This window comes from Desmodus rotundus, chromosome 3 (assembly GCF_022682495.2).
Source record: "Desmodus rotundus isolate HL8 chromosome 3, HLdesRot8A.1, whole genome shotgun sequence".
Lineage (NCBI taxonomy): Eukaryota > Metazoa > Chordata > Mammalia > Chiroptera > Phyllostomidae > Desmodus > Desmodus rotundus.
In genome coordinates, this window is record NC_071389.1 from 43448847 (window position 1) to 43467934 (window position 19088).

The 19088-nt window shown below is 40.8% G+C and overlaps 1 protein-coding gene across 9 annotated transcripts in view; it reads right to left on the bottom strand.

Annotated features, from left to right (window-relative positions):
- Positions 1-14172, bottom strand: part of DOCK7 (dedicator of cytokinesis 7) — a 209406-nt gene extending 195234 nt beyond the window's left edge. For 4 of the 9 annotated variants that reach the window (XM_053921496.1, XM_053921494.2, XM_053921492.2 and 1 more), the window contains exon 1: positions 13956-14171. In XM_053921496.1, the coding sequence (XP_053777471.1) occupies positions 13956-13993 (38 nt within the window). In that variant the 5' untranslated portion in view covers positions 13994-14171. Of the gene's footprint in view, positions 1-13955 lie in introns of all 9 variants that reach the window. The other 5 variants (XM_053921497.1, XM_053921495.2, XM_053921493.2 and 2 more) reach the window with 2 other exon arrangements.
- Positions 14173-19088: the final 4916 nt, after the last annotated feature.

The following is a 19088-nucleotide window of genomic DNA, read 5'->3' on the forward strand; positions in this document are numbered from 1 at the left end:
TGACCAGTACAGCTCAGTTAGTTAAGCATCATCACACAAAGCAAAAGATCGTGAGTTCGATTCCCAGTCAGGGCACATGCCTGAGTTGTGGGTCCATCCTGCTCAGGGCACATAGGAGAGGCAACAGATTAATGTTTCCCCCTCACATCAATGTTTCTCTCCCTCTCTTCCCCTCTCTCTAAACAATAAAAAAATAAAATCTTTAAAAGAAATCTATCTTTACTCACAGATAACATGGTCCCATATGTAGAAAATCTTAATACACCAAAAAAGGTACTATAACCAACGAATTCAGCAAGATCAGAGGATACAAGCTCGATATTAAAAAATCAACTTTGCGTATATTTCTACATACTAGCAATGAACAAACCAAAAATAATTTTTTAATTCCATCCATGATAACATCAAAAACAATAAAATACAGGGTCTGGTACAAATAATGCCCCTTCTGTTATTACAAAATCATAAGCATGTAATTCTGTAACATAACAACATCATACTCAAGCACAACATATGACATTTTAGGTGAAATGTTCAAATTAAAACTATAAATTATTACTCCCATATTATTACCCTACCAACCACACTCAAGCAGGCCTGACTTCTGCCAGACCCTGTACTTAGAAATAGGTTTAACAAAAGAAGTAGAAGACTTATACCCCCAAAACTTAATCTTTGCTGAGAGAAGTCAAATAAGATCTATTAAATGAAGAGACAGTCTTTGTTCATAGATTTGAAAGACTCAAAATTAACAAAATTTATATTCATATTGATCCTCAGATGTTTATGGAAATGCAAAAAATCCAGAATAGGCAAAACAATTTTGAAAAAAAGTTAGAAGTTGGATAACTTATACTTCCAGATTTCAAAATATACTACAGAGTACCAGTAATCAGAATGATGTGGTAAGGACAGACATACAGATCAATGAAACAGAATTTAGTGTCAAGAAATAAACTCGTAAGCCCTGGCCTGGTAGCTCAGTTAAATAGAGCATCATCCCAATGTGCCAAGGTTGTGGGTTAAATCCCAGGTCAGGGCACATATAAGAATCAACCAATGAATGCATAACGAGTGGAACAACAAATCGATGTCTCTCATTCTCTCTCCATCCCAACCTCCTTTTCTCTCTCCCTACAATCAATAAAGAAAAAAGAGAAAACAAATAAACTCATACATTATGGTCAACAGTTATCTGACAAATGTCCGAAGGCAATTCAATAAGACAAGGACAGTCTTTTCACAGAGTGTTTCAACAATTAAATATTCTCATGCAAAACAAAAACAAAAACTTAAACTCTCATCTCATACCATGCACAAAAATTAATGCAAAATGGATAAGCCTAAATATAAGAGCTAAAACTATAAAAACTTGTAGAAGAAATCAGAGAAGGAAATCTTCTCAACCATGCATGAATTAAGAAGTCTTAGCTACAACACCAAAATAATGATCCTTACAAAGAAAAAATTGACTGGACTTTAGTAAAATTAAAAATATGCTTAAAAATTCATCATTAAGAACATGAAAAAATATTTGTAAATCATATATATAATAAAGGACTTGTGCCCAGAATATATAAAGAACTCTTACACCTCAAAACAATATAAATAATCCAATTTAGAAATGAGCAAATGATCTGAATAGATATCTCAACAAAGAAGATCTATGAATGGTCATTAAGCTCAAGAAACATATCACTAATCAGTAGGGAAATGCAAATCAATAACCACAATAAAATAAATGCCAACTCCACACTCATTTGAATATCTATAATCAAAAAGAGGACGATAGCAAGTGTTAGCGAGGATCTGGAGAAATTAGAACCCTCAAACACTGCTGGTGGAAATGTAAGATGGTATAGTCACTGTGGAACAGTTTGGTAGTTTCTCAAAAAATTAAACATAATATTACCAGATGATCTAGCAATTCCACTCCTAGGAATATAACCACAAGAATTAAAAATAGGTGTTCAAACAAAAGCTGCACATGACTGTTCATAGCAGCACTGTTCACAATAGCCAAAGGTAGAAACCACCTAAATGTCCATCAGCTAATGAATGAATAAACTAAAAGTGCTACATACAGACAATGAAATATTACTCAGTCATAAAAAGGAGGGAAGTGCTCATACATGCTACAAAGCACCGTACAGGAAATATAGTCAATAATATTATAATAACTAAGTATGGTACCAGTTGGGTACTAAAAATATCAGGAGGAACACTTTGTAAAGTACTTAATTATCTAACCACTATACTTTACAGCTGAAACTAATACAAAATAATATTGAATGTAAATTTTAATTTAAAAACAAATTAAAAGAAGCCAGACACAAAAGACCACATATTATATGGCTGTATTTATGTGAAATATTCAGAAAAGGCAAATCTAGAGAGAGAGAGAATATTAGTGGTTGCCTGGAGCTTAGGCTGGGAATAGGCAGTGACTATAAACTTTCACAGGTATTTTGGGTGGTGATAAAAATGCTCTAAAACTGGATTCTGGGTGATGGTTTCACAACTCTATCAAGTTGCTAAAAATCAATGAATATACACTTGAATTAATCATATAGTATGTAAATTATAACTCAATAAAGTTAGTTATTTTTTAAAAAAGAACCTGAGTATAGTTGGAACTACTCTGTGAAGAAAAGGGGAAGAAAAAGAAACCGTTCATTAGTCAGAGTAAGAATTACAACAACAGGAAAAAGATGAGAGGTAGAGTCACTAAGAAAGTTATGCACCCTGAAACAACTTATGACAATCACTTCTTTATCAACATTTATGAAAATCATTAAATGACTGATATGAATTAAGAAGTTCAGTTTTCTGGTGTCACAGGACAAATCAGAAACACCTCATGATGATGTAGGAATGTAGACGCAGAAAGAAGCAAAGGAAAGCGAAAAAAACCAAGCACAACTCCTCGGAAGGGCTATAGTTGACATGCAGGTCAGAGCTACACTTAACAAAGAGACGGGATGCACAGCTGGCAGTAGGTTACACAGGCTTTCTTTGTATTTTGTATTTCACAAGTTACATTGAAATTTTGGTAGGTAGCAAAGCTGATTGTACAGCTGTATATTTAAATAATTATAGTGATGCTGAGCAACTTAAAAGGACTAATTTTAAAGACCATCAGTTGTTTTGCTGTGACTCTTACCCTCCTCCCTTTGTTTAGAAACCCCTTCTTTCTGGTAAGGAACTCACTCCTTGGGACTGGGTGGGGTTGACACCATCACATCCCTCCTCCAAGCCACAGAGTAGGACGACACGGGACCCAGGACCTGCCAAGACCCCTATATATCTAAACATAGTAATTGGTACAAAGAAGAACATGTGACCCAAGCCAGACCAATAATTGAGTTGCTGGATCTTTCCTGACAGAACTCAACTGGCAGGATTTGAGCCTGGGGCCACCAATTCTCATTATAATTCAGTGGAATATCCATTCAAGACATGAAGAGAAGAGCTTGCTATCATAGGTATCTCTGGACCAGATGTACTCAGTTATGTGAGTCAACACTTTTTATGTGCAAATTAATATGATTTGAATTTCTGTCACTTGCAACCAAAGTCTCCTCTGTAAAAAACCACTGAAAAAGTAGTGAGACATCTAGCATGGTTGCAAAAAGGGTCCAAATATTATAATCCAGAAGTGAAGAGGAGTGATCTCTCTGAGGAGATTGAATTGACTAATGGAAAACAAGATGCAAGAGCAATGCAGGTAGATACATGAGGTCTGTCAGGAAAAAGTTCAATCATTGTTAATATAACGAGAACAGTTTGCACAACATCGATGTAAGCAGGCAGCCAAGTAGAGTGGACTGGAATACACAAGCATGAACAATGATGACCTCACTGTACTAGTCAGTGGGGGTGGTAGACACCTTTGAGCTAGGATATGTACAGTGTGGCCGTCACATTCAAAATGACTGAAAGAGCAGAACAACGAATCTGCATCAAATTTTGTGTTAAGCTTGAGGCCACAGCTATGGGCGACTGGTGATTGGCAGCTTCCTCACAACAACACAACAGCTCACGCATCAAGTCTAGTGCAGTTTTTTGGCAAAACATAAAATCACCCAGGTGGCTCAGCCTCCCTACAGCCTAGATTTGGCACCCTGTGACTTCTGGCTTTTCCCAAAACTAAAATCACCTTTGAAAGGGAAGAGATTTCAGACCATCAATGAGAATTCAGAAAAATGACGGGGCAGCTGATGGTGATTGGGAGAACTGTGTAAGGTCACAAGGTGCCTACTCTGAAGGGGACTGAGGCGTCATTGTCCTATGTACAATGTTTCTTGCATCTTGTATCTTCTTCAAGAAATGTCTCTATTTTTCATAGTATATGATTAGATACTTTATGGACAGACCTCATATATCTTCTTCCAGACTCCCATCTACTGAACTGAGGAACTGTTCCTCCATAAAAACACGCTGTGTGGCCAAGCAAGCAACCTGTCAACAATCTCTCTCCAGCTCTTTGGGAAGCAGTGGCCAAACAGGTAAGTTGTCACCTTCTATTGTTTCCCCTCCTTTTCTGCAGCACTTCCCTTTTCTCCTTTGATGCCCTGGAATTATGGTTCCCAGGTAAAGTCTCAAATCTTCATCCTTGCCTCAGTCTCATTTTCAGGGAACCCAGACCAAAAAACCTATAGCAACCATCAAGCTTTGAGATCATCAACAAAATGAGGATCGTCAATATTAACATAATGTTGAATAGAAATGATAATAATCTGCACAGTAATGCAAGGTGATAGCATATAGAGCAAGACAAAAAAATAAATAGTTATAAGGTTTGGAAAAGAAGAAACAAAAATTCACGATTTCTGGATGACATGGTTGCCTATATAGAAAATGAATCCGCAGATACATTTTTAGAACTAACGAGTTTAGCAAGGTTTATACAGCTGGAAACAAAATCCTTATATACCTAGAAATATGTCTAATAAAAGAAATGTAAGAAAGTTACAAAAAAATTATAAAATTTCATTGTACAATTTAAAGAACTAAATAGAAGGAGTACGCCATAATCGCAGATTGGAAACTCAATATGATAAAGATGTCACATTTCCCTTAAACTGATGTATAGATTCAATGCAATCCTGATCAAATTCTAATAGGATTTACGGGCTTTTCTAAAATATACATGAAAATTCAAAGAGCTAAAAGCAGACAAGACACTTTAAAACTGTGGGAGGAGTTATTCTACCAAATTCTAAGACTTATTAGAACAAAGATCATTTATAATTGGTGAAAAGATGTGTAACCAGACCAACGGAACAAAACAGCCCTGAAAAAACCCACAAATAAGGACATACAATCTATTACAGAAGTGTCAGAAAAGACCAATGGAGAAAGGATAATACATTCTGAAAAAAAATTAAAATTTCACATCATACACATGTCAAGCTCAGGCAGAATATAAACCCAAATACAAAGGACACAACTACAAGTTTATGATAATACAGATGAATATCTTAAAGATCTCAGGGTATTAAAGATGACTCCAAAAGTAGTAACCATCAAAAAAAGACTGATAAGTTACTTTAAAATGGAGAACTCTGTTTTGAAAAGACTCCATAAAAAGGATTAAAAACAGAGTAGGAAGATATGTGCAACACATATAATCCATAAATGACTAATACACTAAATGTATATAAAGTACTCACACAAAAAAGACAAAATCCAAGGGAAAAAAACAAAAGGAAAGAAGGGCAAAAGATATAAATACGCAATTTACAAAAGGGTATTCAAATGGTCAATAAGCATACAAACCAGCTCAATCTCTTTAGTAATCAAGTAAATACACACTAAAACTTTTATAGTAAAATAGCACCATGTATCCACTGAATTGGCAAAAATGAAAACGCTGGCAATACCAAATGAACGCTGGCAATACCAAATGATGTAACTATTTAAAGCAACATTGTTGCAGAAGTGTAAATTTCTACAGCTATCTCAGAAAACAGTTTGGCATTACCCAGTAAACTTGATGATAAATAAAACTGCTATGACAAGCAATAAAATAACTAAGACCCAGCAACTTCATAGCTGGGTCTACCACAGAGAAACTCATGCACATGTACACCAGACTAAATGTACAGGAATGTTAATAGGATCATTGCTTCTAACAGTCAAAAACTAGAAACAACCTAAATATCCATCTACTGTAGGATGGAAAATTGTGGTATATTTATACAATGAAACAAATAAAGCAATGAAAATGAATAAACTTCAATTATTCATAACATCATGAATGAATCTCAGGTACAAATATAATATTAAACAAAAGAAGCAAGACAGGAAAGCGTACAAACATACAGTATGGTTATATTCAAATGAATTCAAAACCAGAAAAATGTTATTGCTTAGGGATGCACTAATAGGTGGTAAGAAGACAATAAAGAAAAGCAAGGAAATGGTTATCCCCAAAGTGAAGGACAGTGGCTTAGAATAATCTGAAGAAAAGGGTAAGATTTGGAGAAGAAAAGGGTAAGATTTGGAAAAGAAAAGGAAAAACATTCTAAAAAAAAACCCAGAAGAGCAAAAGAGAAGAAAATTTGTGGGGATGCAGTGGAAACACCAGACTGGTACAACATGCAAGCTAGAGAACAAATCAACCAGAGGGGGACCAGATTATAGATGACATTAAAATGCAAGCCAGAGTTTGAATTTAGCATAATAGAAAGCCACTATATATTCTTGAACAAGCGAATGCCATGTTAACGCTGTTTTAGAGAGAATTCATTTGCAACACATTGAATTAGAAGAGGGAGAGAGTAGTTCAGTTAAGACCCGGTTGTGGTCATCTAGAACTGAGGTAATGAAAGATGCTCCACGGCGTCAGGGTGGCATTCATTAAACACTTCTATGTGTCCCGTTTACACAGACTGTGCCAAGCACTGGAGATAAAATGACCTAGACCAGCCATCACAGAGTTCTGAAAAGCAATATAAAATAGGAGGGAGCACAGTAGGGGGGCATATGAAAATTTTTAAAAACAAGCAGTAGTTCCTGAAATCAGAAAAGAAAAAGGTCAAAGTTTCCTAATCTTCAAGAGTTCTATAATTCAAGTTCATATAAGGTACACGGCAAGCACATCCATATGGCCCAAGGATTAATGAGAACAAGAAGGAAGTAGTTGTGACTATACCACATACAATTGAGAAATATGACTAGAAAGGAAAAAGGAATGATTGGTTGGCACCTCCAAAGGCCAGAAGACTCAATGGTTCTTTGTTTTATGATGAGAAAGGCATATTAGGGCTTACAGTTTAAGGGAAGTACCCATAAAATGGAAGAGATTGAAGATGCTACAAAGCAGGGGAATATTGTGAAATCAAAGCTCTGAGGGAGGTGGCAAAGTACGGGATTCAAAGTACAATACAATAGGTAAGCTTTAGGGGTAAGACACCTTTCATGCTCAAGAGAAAGGCAGTTAAATGACATACTGGCACAGTAGTATGCTGAGGTTAAATGAAGAACTCATGTTGAACTTTTCAGGAAAAGATGGTATAGGAAAACAATGATGATAAATAAGAGAAATGATTTGGAGTAAACTTCAAGTGAGAAACCATTAATTAATAAAAGATCAACTTTGGACTGTTTTAGTTTCCCTCTAGCACTACTCTGCAGCTCATGAGCAAGAAATACGTTAGATTATTCAGCATTAAGAGTTAGTGAGATGACTGAAACAAAGGGTCAGGGAAAGTATATGTCCAAAGTGATTTTGGAGTTCCGGCCAGGATGGAGGCATAGGTAGATACGCTTTGCAGTACCTCCTCGCACAACCAAACGTAGGAAAAAATGAATTTAAAAACAAAATACAACCAGAACTGTCAGAAAACCAAACTATATGGAACTCCAACAACCAAGTAGTTAAAGAAACACTCATCCAGATGGGTAGGAGGGGCAGAGATGGGCAGCTGGGGCAGAGAGGATGCGTGGCAAGGTGGCGGCTGGCAGACCGGAGGGTCCCACGTTCGCATGAGGATAAGCCAGAAGGAACAACTGGGGAGCGAGACATTCCCCAGGGTTCCAGCACAGGCAAAATGGCCTCAGAATCTCTAGCTGTAAAAACCTGTGGAGGTTGGGGTGGCAGGAGAAACTTCCAGTCTCTTGAAAGTGGGGAAAGAGCTCAGCAACAGGCATGGTTCCCTCTCTGACTCTTCCCCCACATACAGCACCACAAAGCACGAAGTAGGCTGCCTCGCCCTGGTGAATACCTAAGGCTCCGCCCCTTACAACTTAACAAGTGTGCTGAGACTAAAAAATATGACCCAAACGAAAGAACAGATGAAATTTCCAGAAAAAGAACTAAGTGATGAGGAGATGGCCAACCTATCAAATGCAGAATTTAAAACACTGATAATCAGCCCTGGCTGGTATGGCTCAGTGGATTGAGTTCTGGCCTCCAAACAGAAAGGTCTCAGGTTCAATTCCCAGTCAGGGCACATGCCTGGGTTGTGAACCAGGTCCTGGGTTGGGAGTGTGCGAGAGGCAACAAATCAATGTGCCCCTCACACATCAATGTTCCTCTCCCTGTCTTTCTCCCTCCCTTCCCTCTCTCTAAAGATAAATAAATAAAACCTTAAAAAAAAACTGGTAATCAAGATGCTCACAGAGCTCACAGAAATGACTGAGTATGGACGCAAAATAAAGGAAGAAGTGAAGACTATACAAAGTGAAATAAAGAAAGATATACAGGGAACCAACAGTGATGGGAAGGAAGCCAGGATTCAAATCAACGATTAGGAACAAAAGGAAGAAATACACATTCAACCAGAACTGAATGAAGAAATAAGAATTAAAAAAAAAAATGAGGATAGGCTTAGGAACCTCTGGGACAACTTTAAATGTTCCAATATCCAAATCATAGTGCTGCCAAAAGGAGAAGAGGAAGAGCAAGAAATTGAAAACTTATTTGAAAAAAATAATGAAGGGAAACTTCCCCAATGGTGAAGGAAATAGACGTACAGGAAGCTCAGAGAGTCCCAAAGAAACTGGACCCAAGGAGGACCACACCAAGACACATCATAATTAAAATGTCAAAGGTTAAAGATAAAGAGAGAATCTTAAAAGCAGCTAAAGAAAAGCAGAGAGTTCCCTACAAAGGAGTTCCCGTAAGACTATCAGCTGATTTCTCAAAAGAAACCTTGCAGGCAAGAAGGGGCTGGAAAGAAGTATTGAAACATGAAAGGCTAGGACCTACATCCAAGATTACTGTATCCAGCAAAGCTTTCATTTAGAATGGAAGGGCAGATAAAGTGCTTCCCAGGTAAGGTTAGGTTAAAAGAGTTCATCATCACCCAGCCCTTATTATAGGAAATGTTAAAGGGACTTATCTAAGAAAAAGAAGATCAAAACTATGAACAGTAAAATGAGAACAAACTCCCAACTATCAACAAGCTGAACATAAAAAACAAACTAAGCAAATAATTAGAACAGGAAGAGAATCACAGATATGGAGATTACATGGAGGGTTATCAGCAGCAAGGGGGTGGGAGAGGGAGGAGAACGAGGGAAAAAGTACAGGGAATAAGAAGCATAATTGGTAGGTACAAAATAGACAAGGGGAGGCTAAGAATGGTATAAGAAATGGAGAAGCCAAAGAACTTATGTGTGTGCCCCATGGACATGAACTAAGGCGGGGAATGCTGGAAGGAATGGGGGCACCAGGTGGGGGCATCAAGAAGAGAAAAAAAGAATGGGACAACTGTAATAGCATAATGAATAAAATATACTTAAAAAGTGTTTTTAAGAAAACTAAAGGCAGCACTGAAGTAGTTAATACTAACTGGAAAGGATTTACTTTGATCAGGAGTAAGACAATGAATTGAACAAAGTAGATTCAGCAGATTGAAGATTGGGCCTCTCTAGTCAGAGTCATAAAGTGGTTCAAGATTAAAAACAACTGAGTTTATAAATAAGCCTATATCTAGGAAACCCTACTCATGCTAAATTTCCTTAGAAATAAAGATCTGATGAAGCCTTTCATTAAATTCTGCTTCTTAGGCAGCAAAATGATACTAAATTAACAAAAACAAGACTCAGAAGGCAAGGGTAACTTTTGAGATGCTAACAGTGGCACGGTTAGAAAATCTGGAACTACTCCAGAAAATATTTTGCAGAAAGAAAATACAGTTGAACAAAATGTAAGACCTACAATCAGAGGACTAGGATTTGAGTCCCAATTTAGGCAAATAATCTCATGTTCTGTAAACTTCAATTCCTGGATTACAGAAAGAATAATAATAGAAAATAACACAGGAATAAGAATAGCAGCAGCTAACATTTTTCTGAATGGTTATTATGTTTCAGGAAAAGTTCTAAATGTTTTACATTTATTAACTCATTTAATACTCACATTAACCTTATGGAGTCAATTATCCCCATTTTACTGATGAAGAAGTGAAGACAGAGAGTTTAAATCAACTGCCCAGAATTACATAGCTATTATGTGACACTGTATAAACAGAATTTCAACCTGTACAATGTTCCCGGGAGCCTGTATTCTTTTTTACTATGTTCTTCTGCCTCTCTGGGTTATGGAAATGAGAAAGCAATAAAAAAGTATTTTAAAAATACACAAATGCTCCTCACTACTGCAGAATATCACGTCACAGGACAAAATAATCCAGACAAAACCCTAGATCATTAATTACAGTCAACATTCCAAAAATTGTACCTATTATATACTGAGGGTGATTATAAAGGTTAACAATGCACATGCCTTGTTCTCAAGAAGTAGGGAGACGAGAGGCAATACTTAATCTGGACAAAATGCACGCGCTGCTTTCTACGATGAGCTGAGGTAGGTAGTACGATCAGTGATACAGAGTAAAGAGCTTGGAGAAATTACCAAATCACAGCTTCAGAAAAATAACAGCACTAAAATAACAGCAAATGGTTAGGGAATAACTGAGCCAGGAAAGAAATCAGCATAATTCTTTTTAGGTAAAGGTTTCTGACCATTATAAAGCTTTAAAAAAGGGGGGGGTGTCCGAAAAACAACAGGTTTTTCACAGAGCAACAAATTTCATATACGCACATGATAAAAAAAGATTATCTCTACCCAGAAGAGGTCCTAAGCCATACTATAAATACTCTAATAATAAAAAATAGTTGATACTTACTGGGCACTACTAAAATGCACTGTTCTAAGCACTTTACATGTATTGATTTACTTAACCTTTGCAACAACCCTAGAAGGTAGTTCCCACTGTTATCCCATTTTATAGATAGGGAAAATAAGGCATAACGAGGTGAAGTAACATGCCCAAGTTTACTCAATGAAGAGCAGTGCTAGGATGTCAAAGTAGGTAGTTTGCCTCCAAAGTCTGTGCTATACTTCCTATAGTAGGAAACTAAGAAGCAAAACAAGAATTTATTCAGAAGTATTATTCAGCCATATTTGGCAACAAGGAAGAAAGTACCTTTCATTCATAATAAGCAGATAATAATTCACCATCTATAGCAGTTCTGTCCTTGGTCTTCCCTCCAAATTAAGTCTGTACATTTCTCCTGGACTCTCCTCTACTCCTCTGGCTTCAATTACAATCAACTTCCTGAAGACTCCCAATCCTAGATTTTCAGCCCAGTCTCTCTCTTCTGAACTTTAAATGTGCACCAACAACCTAGTAGACGTTTCTCTTAGAATGCTCCATGAGTACCTCAAAATCAACATGCCCAGAACTAAATCATCGTATCCATCACACCTCATTTCCACTCTTAAGCATCTTTTTCCTTACCTTACCTCAATAATTGCCTCCACCATCCACCCAATTTCCCAAGTCAGAAACATGGAGGTCATCTGAGACTCCTCAGTCTTCCTCACCTTCAATATCCAATCAATCACCAATCACTGCCATGGCTACCTCGTATCTCTCTAATAAACACACGGCTCTGTATTTCCATTGCCTTAACTTTACAACTGTACAAGGCTATATTAATTTGAATTTAGTGCTGTTTTGCAAAACTGATTGTGTGTGTGTGTTTTGTCCTGTCCCATCTGAGTACAAATCCCACTGATGGAGAACTAGACATTGGATATATTTTATATCTAACTGCCTAATATGCACATTCTTGATTAGCGCAGTGTTCTCAGAGATTAACTTTTGGTTACATTAAAGAGAAATTAATACTAAGCATGTGTGTCAACTAACATATCTTTTAAAACCAGCATTGCCTTTAGAAAAAAGGCTCAATTGTTTTACCAAAAAAAAGTAATAATTTTATATTCAACCTATCACAACTCCCTAGAATATACAAATAATTACGTGTTCAGTGATAACTATTACAGACCATACACTATGCTAAACACTTTACACCAGGGGTCTCCAATCCCTGGGCTGCAAACGGGCCTGTTAGGAACCCAGATGCAAGCAAAGCTCGCCTGAGCTCTGCCTCCTGCCTGCCCCCCACCAAACCCTCCAACCACAGCCGCCCTCCCCTCCTCAGGCTTCCATGAAACTGGTCCGTGGTGCCAAAAAGGTTGGGGATCTTAATTTTCACAACAACTCTATAGTCTGAGTACTGGTATTATACCCATTTTCCAGATGAGGAAACTAAACCTTAAGAGAGCTTAAACAATTTGGCCAAGGTGGTAAATGAGAAAATAACAGTAGGGATCTGAACCCATGTCACAGTCTGACACTAGAGCCCGTGCTCTTTAGTACTTGCTGTTTTCCCTCTTAAGAAGATAAAGTATGTGTTGTAAAACTCGAAGGAAAAAAAAAAATAAGCCCAGAGCTTAAATCAGAGAAATGTTAGGTTATGGAAATCCAGGCAGTTAAGAAAGAGACCTATTTGGGAAGTCCAAAAATTCTTTAAGAAATGTCATTAAACTAAAAAGATCCAGAGCCGCAAAAATACAATTGTAAAAAAAAAAAAAAAAAAAAAAAAAAAAAACCACATCTGAATGTTTCTTTTCTTAGGACATCATAATTCATAGAAATATGGCCTCATTAAAACCAAAAACGTGGTCTTACCATTAGTATATTCTACAAAGAAATTCTACAAATATTAGAATCCTCCACAGTAATTCAACTTTTAGGTTGGGGGGGGCGCGGGGGAGGGAGAGCGAGAAAGGTGGCGATCGACACACCGCAAATAGGCAAAAGCCCGGGCAACCTCAGCCCCCATCGCCTGCTCACTCCCAGACCCCTCAAACAGGAGCGAGAGGGCCGGCGTGGAAGGAACGGGGCCCACCGTCCTCCTGCTCGGGCTCGGACGGCACCGGGGCGCGCTGGAATGCACATGGTATTAACCTCCAGCTTCAGCCTCCCGGGCGTCACACGCTCAGCAGCTGCTCGGCGAAGGTGCAGCCCACGGGCTCCCAACTTTTCACGTTGGCCGTACGTTCTAAATTCTGCGTGAACGGGGCCCCTGGGTGCAGAGAGGGTCCCTGTCAGGCTTCTCAAAAAGGGACCGAGGCGTGAAGGAGGGGTGGCCTCCCACCCGCCAGGAGCCCGCCGCGCCGCTCCTTTTGTTGGGGTGGAGACGAGGGCGGACCCCGGCCCCTGCCGCGGGCCGGCGGGGGAGTGGGCGGGGAGAGCGCGGGGGCCGAGCGCCCCGGCTGCCCCCGGCGCCGGAGGGGAGGACACAAAGAATTTGGGAAGCGCCGGTCCCCCGGCCGGCGGAGGTGCTTCCCCTACCCGCCCTTCCATAGGCGGCCGCGCAACTCCAGGCCCGGGCCGCCCGAGCTGCGGCGGAGGCGGGCGCCCAGCGCTCCGCGGGTCCCCCGACCAGGCGAGGGTGAGGGCCGGGGTTCGGGGACTGTGCGAGGCCCGGGCGACCGCTGCACCGGCCGCGAGCCCCGCCGCCCAGCCCGCAGGCCGCGGGATCCCGGCTGCCGCGTCGCCACACCCACCCGCCTCCTAGGCCGGGCCTGGCGGGACTCCCCGGCCCTTTCTCCGGCTGCGGAGCGGCGCCCGGTGCCCGCGCTTTACCTGCTGATCTTCTGCGCGAAGGCGCGGCGCTCGGCCATGGCTGCCGGGGCGGCGGCGGCGCGGCGGTCTGGGCGCGGACCGGCGGGCGCGTGCCTCCTCGCTCGCGCTCCCTCCCTCTCGGCCTCCGCCAGTCCCCGCTCCGGACTCAGGAGGCTGGGGCTGGCGGCCGGAGCCGGGAACGAGCCCTGCCGTAAAGCTCCTGAGAGGCGCGCAGCGAGAAACCGCTGCTCCCCCCGCCTGCCCGCGTCAGTGCCTGCGGGCGCGCCGGCTTCCCAGCGCCTCGGCGACGGGCGGGGGCCCCGGGGAGGAATGGGCGGGGGGGGGGGGGGGGGCCCGCGCGCCCTGCGAAGACGCGGAGAGAAGCCAGACTGGGGCTAGCGACCTAGCGGCGGGGGCTGGGGGGGGGGGGGTGTTCCTTTTCAGAAAGAAAGGGAAGGAAATGGAAGAGGGACTTTGCCGAGGGGGTGCCGTGCTCTGCCGCCCGCGGTGGCTCGGTCCGCGTTCCTGCAGCGCCCGTCTCCGACCTGTGCACCAAAACCACATTTCTCTTGGGTTTCCGCCTTGTGAATGGGGTCTGACTGGAGAGAGAATGGCTTGTGTTAAAGGAAAAGAGCCAGAAAAGACCTTTCTCCTACTGAAGTAACAGTAATAAGAGTTGACTTGTGGCGCTTAGGCCCTAGATTCAAGTTTTACACGCTTGGTGTTACTTTAAATTCACAACAGCTCCCTGAAGTAAGTTGTTACCACTATTTTCGAGAGAAGGAATTGGTTCAGAGAAGCTAAGCACTGGCCCCCGGTCTCACAGATGGTAACCTCTTCAGCTGACTTTCAAACCCAGAGCCCAGACCTCTTCCTTGAGGAAAAGTGTTTCTGCGTTGATAGTACTCTTCCTGAGTCTATTACTTCCCTCTTTTAGATTTCATTTTCTATTTATGTATGTTGGACAGAGTGAGCTCCATGTACTTTCCCAATTTCACGTTCTACTAAATAATTTCTATTTACCACTCTAACTGATCTTGCCCATTAAATCCGATTTTTAAATAGGGACTAGCAGAAATCATCTTATCGTTCTGTTGTAATCCCATAGTGTCTAGATTGTTTAGCTCCTAAGGTATATTTGCTGATTAGTGAAGTTACATTGAAATAAAAATATCCCGGTTTCTTGTACCTTCCCTCTTACGTATAGCAAGAATTTAATATATGTATTTATTACTATATTTTCACTGTGTCCTTGGGAAGTATTCTGGATACTTGTTTTCCTCTTTTACAGTTGGAAACTTTGTAGCATTCAGCCATTAGGTTATTTGCCCAGAGTCACACACTGAGTCAGAGGTGAATGCCTCAATTAGTCAGATCCAGGACTTCCTGTCCAGTGTTCTAACCACTGTGAAAGACTTCATTCATCTATTTTGTATAAAGACGCTCATTCCAGTAAAGATAGTCTATTCAAAGAGGCTATATGTGTAGCTTCTAACTAAGTGCAGAGCCCACTTAAACTTAAGTGTAGAGCCCACCTAAGTGTTCTAGAGAAAACAAAGGTGCACTAGACTCAGTCCTGCTCTCAGGAGTGAGTCCATTGAGAATGATGAAACAGCTGCTGAAAGGACTGTAAGTCAAGGCTAACACTACCCAGGCCTTTCGGACACTCCGTATAGGATCCCAGTCTTATCCTGCCACTTCCTTACTATATAACCTTGGGCAAATTACTTAACCTCAACTCTAAAATGAGGGAAATAATTGTACCTACTTGAAAGACTATATGAGGATTCACTGAGTTAATTCACGTAAAGTTCTTTAGAACAGGACATATGGTAAATACTATATGTATTAACTGCTGTTTGATTATCACCGTTATTATCATTACTCATCATTACACTTCAGCTTGTTCTGGGTGCTTGATAGTGTCTGAATCGGTTGTCTGCTCCCAAGCTCCCAGCCAGATGTTGTATGCCTTTATCTCTGTCCTCCAAACATCTTTTCACTGCTCTGTTGGAGAACTGACCGCACTCTGTTTTGAATAGTTCTTTGTATACATGACTCACTAGCTGCCAAAGCGTCTGGAAGGACATTGCATGCACTGTGCAGCTTGCTGGGAACACTTAGAGCAGGAGAAGGATTTGCAGTGCCAAGCTGTAAGAGGACAGACTGAGTTTTGGGAGTATGCTCCACTTCTACGCCCCCACTTCTAGGGAAGAGCTGGCAGTCACAGACCAATCCGGTTTGGGGAGATATCCATGTTCACAGGGGTCTAATCTCAGGGAATTGGTTGGAACTCAACGAAAGGAATGAGAATGGAGTTGGATTGGCTGACCAGAATCCATTTGCCATACTACCCCCTACACATACACACACACACTGGTCTCCACCCACTATACTTTTATGGAACTAATCCCCAGCACCCCCCCACACGCCCTCCCAAGTTAAAGGATGAATGTGTGTGGCCTAGGCCATGAGAAGCAGAGCAGCACATTCCCCTGACTTCTGTAACTAGTTTAGAGATAGGCACCTGAATCAAGCCAAGACAATTGGGTTCTATCAAAGCTAAAAATTACATGTGCTGTACCCGGGGCCTCCATCTCTTTTGCCTGAGAGTGAAGCCAAACGTAGCAGAGAGGAGGGCAAACAATGAAAACCGTGAGGAAGAGATGAGCTCCTTATGACACATTATTTGATCCTTGGACTAAGCAGTTACATGAATTAATAAGGGGCCGAGGTTTTGTTTGGTTTTGGTTTGTGGTTTTTGCTTTAAGCTAATTTGAGTTCATTCAGTTTTCTGTCATTAGCAAATGAAAGAGTCTTACTTGATAGAAGCCTTTATTTAGTGAACACTATTTGTGTCCTCAAAGATTTTAGAATCTGGCTGAAGAGATAAACAAGTAAAATGTACCTTAACTACTAACACAGGAAAAATTGAGGATGCTCCACAAGTTCTAGATAGCGTCAGTTCTCAGCTTCATTTAAAGACTAGGTTATCACCAGGATGTTCATTTGACATAGGGCAGTGAAAACATGGAGTTTAACTCTCTGTTTGCCCTATTACAAGTCTGTGGATCCCTGACTGGTGTGTCTCAGTGGGTTGGGCATTGTCCTGCAAACTGAAAGGTCACTGGTTCAATTCCCAGTTAGAGCCCATGCCTGGGTTTCAGTCCAGGTCCCCGGTTGGGTGCATGTGAGAGGCAACCGATCTATATCTTGCACATTGATGTTTCTCTCCCTGTCTTTCTTTCCGACCCTCTCTCTAAAAATAAATAAAATCTTTTAAAAAAATGTTGTGGAAAGACTGTTTGGAACTCTGGAGCATCAATGGCTGAGCCATTGATGGATTCGGAACCCAAGTCTCCCACTGACGGGGAGGTACTGGCAAAGAAACTACTTACCAAGAGCCAAGACCAATTTGGCAGAGCAGCCTCAGAACAGGTACTTTTAAGTAAGAAAGTGTCAGGACAGTTTTCTCACTAGGTATACACAGTGTTCTAAAGTCCTTTCAGCAGAAGACTTAGGAGTGTGGCAAGGAAAAAAGGGAGAGGGATTCATATTAGTTTCACATTCTAACATTTATTGAGTTCCAGGTTCCCCCTTTAATATAGCATTAAGGAGGATTATGGCTGTGGCAAGGTCAAGGTTCTAAGGCCCTAGAGTTCTTGTGTGATGAGGAATAAAGTTTTGGCTTTGTAGGCAGGATGTGTTCTCTTTGGGGATCTTGCGGGGGATAGAGAGTGGTTCCTTTTTTAACCTTGATCTTTTATGAAGCATTACTGCATTCATGCAATAAGATTGACGTGAGGCTCTCTCCACTACAAGGCTCTACAAAGGCCAAATGAGTGTGACCCTAAAGAGGAAATGACTGGGGCATTCCAACGGGGCTTTCTTTAATCCCAAACTGAAGTTTAGGAATTGGGCACAAAGCCTAACCTAGGGATGCTTTTGTCTGCCTTGTCCTCTGTCACTCACTCTCTCTTAACACCTAGCAATATGATTTTCTGCAAGGGGCAATTCAAGGATTCAACACCTGCCCACACTTCACAACTAATAACACCTATGTTTACTGTTATATTGCTTACTACACTAGCCAAGTATTGCCTATTAATCTGTATAACCCATTTGACTTGATCTCTTGTTCACCATTGTATTTCCAGCATGTAATACACTGTCTCATCATTATAATCACTCAGAGAATATTTCTGAGCAAATAAATGCCATGGACTGAAATATTTTGAGATCTTGCCTTAATTTACATTTGTCCAAAAGCAAAGTTTGGGGCAGGCACTTGGAAGCTGGTAGTTTATTAGGAAGTGATTGTACAAAGCTGGAATGAGGGAGTAGAGAGAGTGGAACAGAGAGGAGGAAGTCAGTAAAAGGTGTGTAATTGAGGTGTTACCACAACGGGGAAGGAGGCTCAACCCTGCCTGCAGCCTTCACTGAAGAATTGTGTAGTGTGCACCTGAATTGTCCCTCTGAGGCTGAGCGTTTAGCTAATGACTTCTAAACTCCTTGGTTGAAGGCTGATCCTGGGGACATTAATTCTCCATACTCCTGAGAGATACTCTTAAAAATAAATAAATAAAAAGATTAAAAAACTGGCCCACAGTATGCTGATGCGCTGTGTATCAAGGTAGTTAGATTTGATAAGGGAAAGTTCGTATAGAAGAATTCTAGCTAATGAAAAAGTAATGCCGCCACTGGTGAAATAATGAATCCAGGCTTGTACCGTCCAATTCAGTAACCACTTGCCACATGCAACCATTTAAATTAATTAAATAACGTTTAAAACTTATTTTTCAGATATATTAAGCATGTTTCAAGTATTCAATAGCCACACGTGGCCAGAGGCTACCATATTGGATAATGTACAACCAGAGCATTTCCAGCATCATAGAAAGCTCTGTTGGACAGCAGTACTCATCAGACGAGTACAGCTGATAAACCACTAAATAAGAGCCTCTGGAGAATTTTATATGGTTAGTTCAGACCAATGAGAATAGAACCCACTGGTAAATCTTAACATCACAGATACAAAAGTCAACTAGTTAATATGTTCCTCCTCATGATATGTAAAGAGCAGATATTTAGGATGTATATAACACCACCCATGAAATATTCCTGGTAGACACTGGAACCCAAATTTGATCAAGC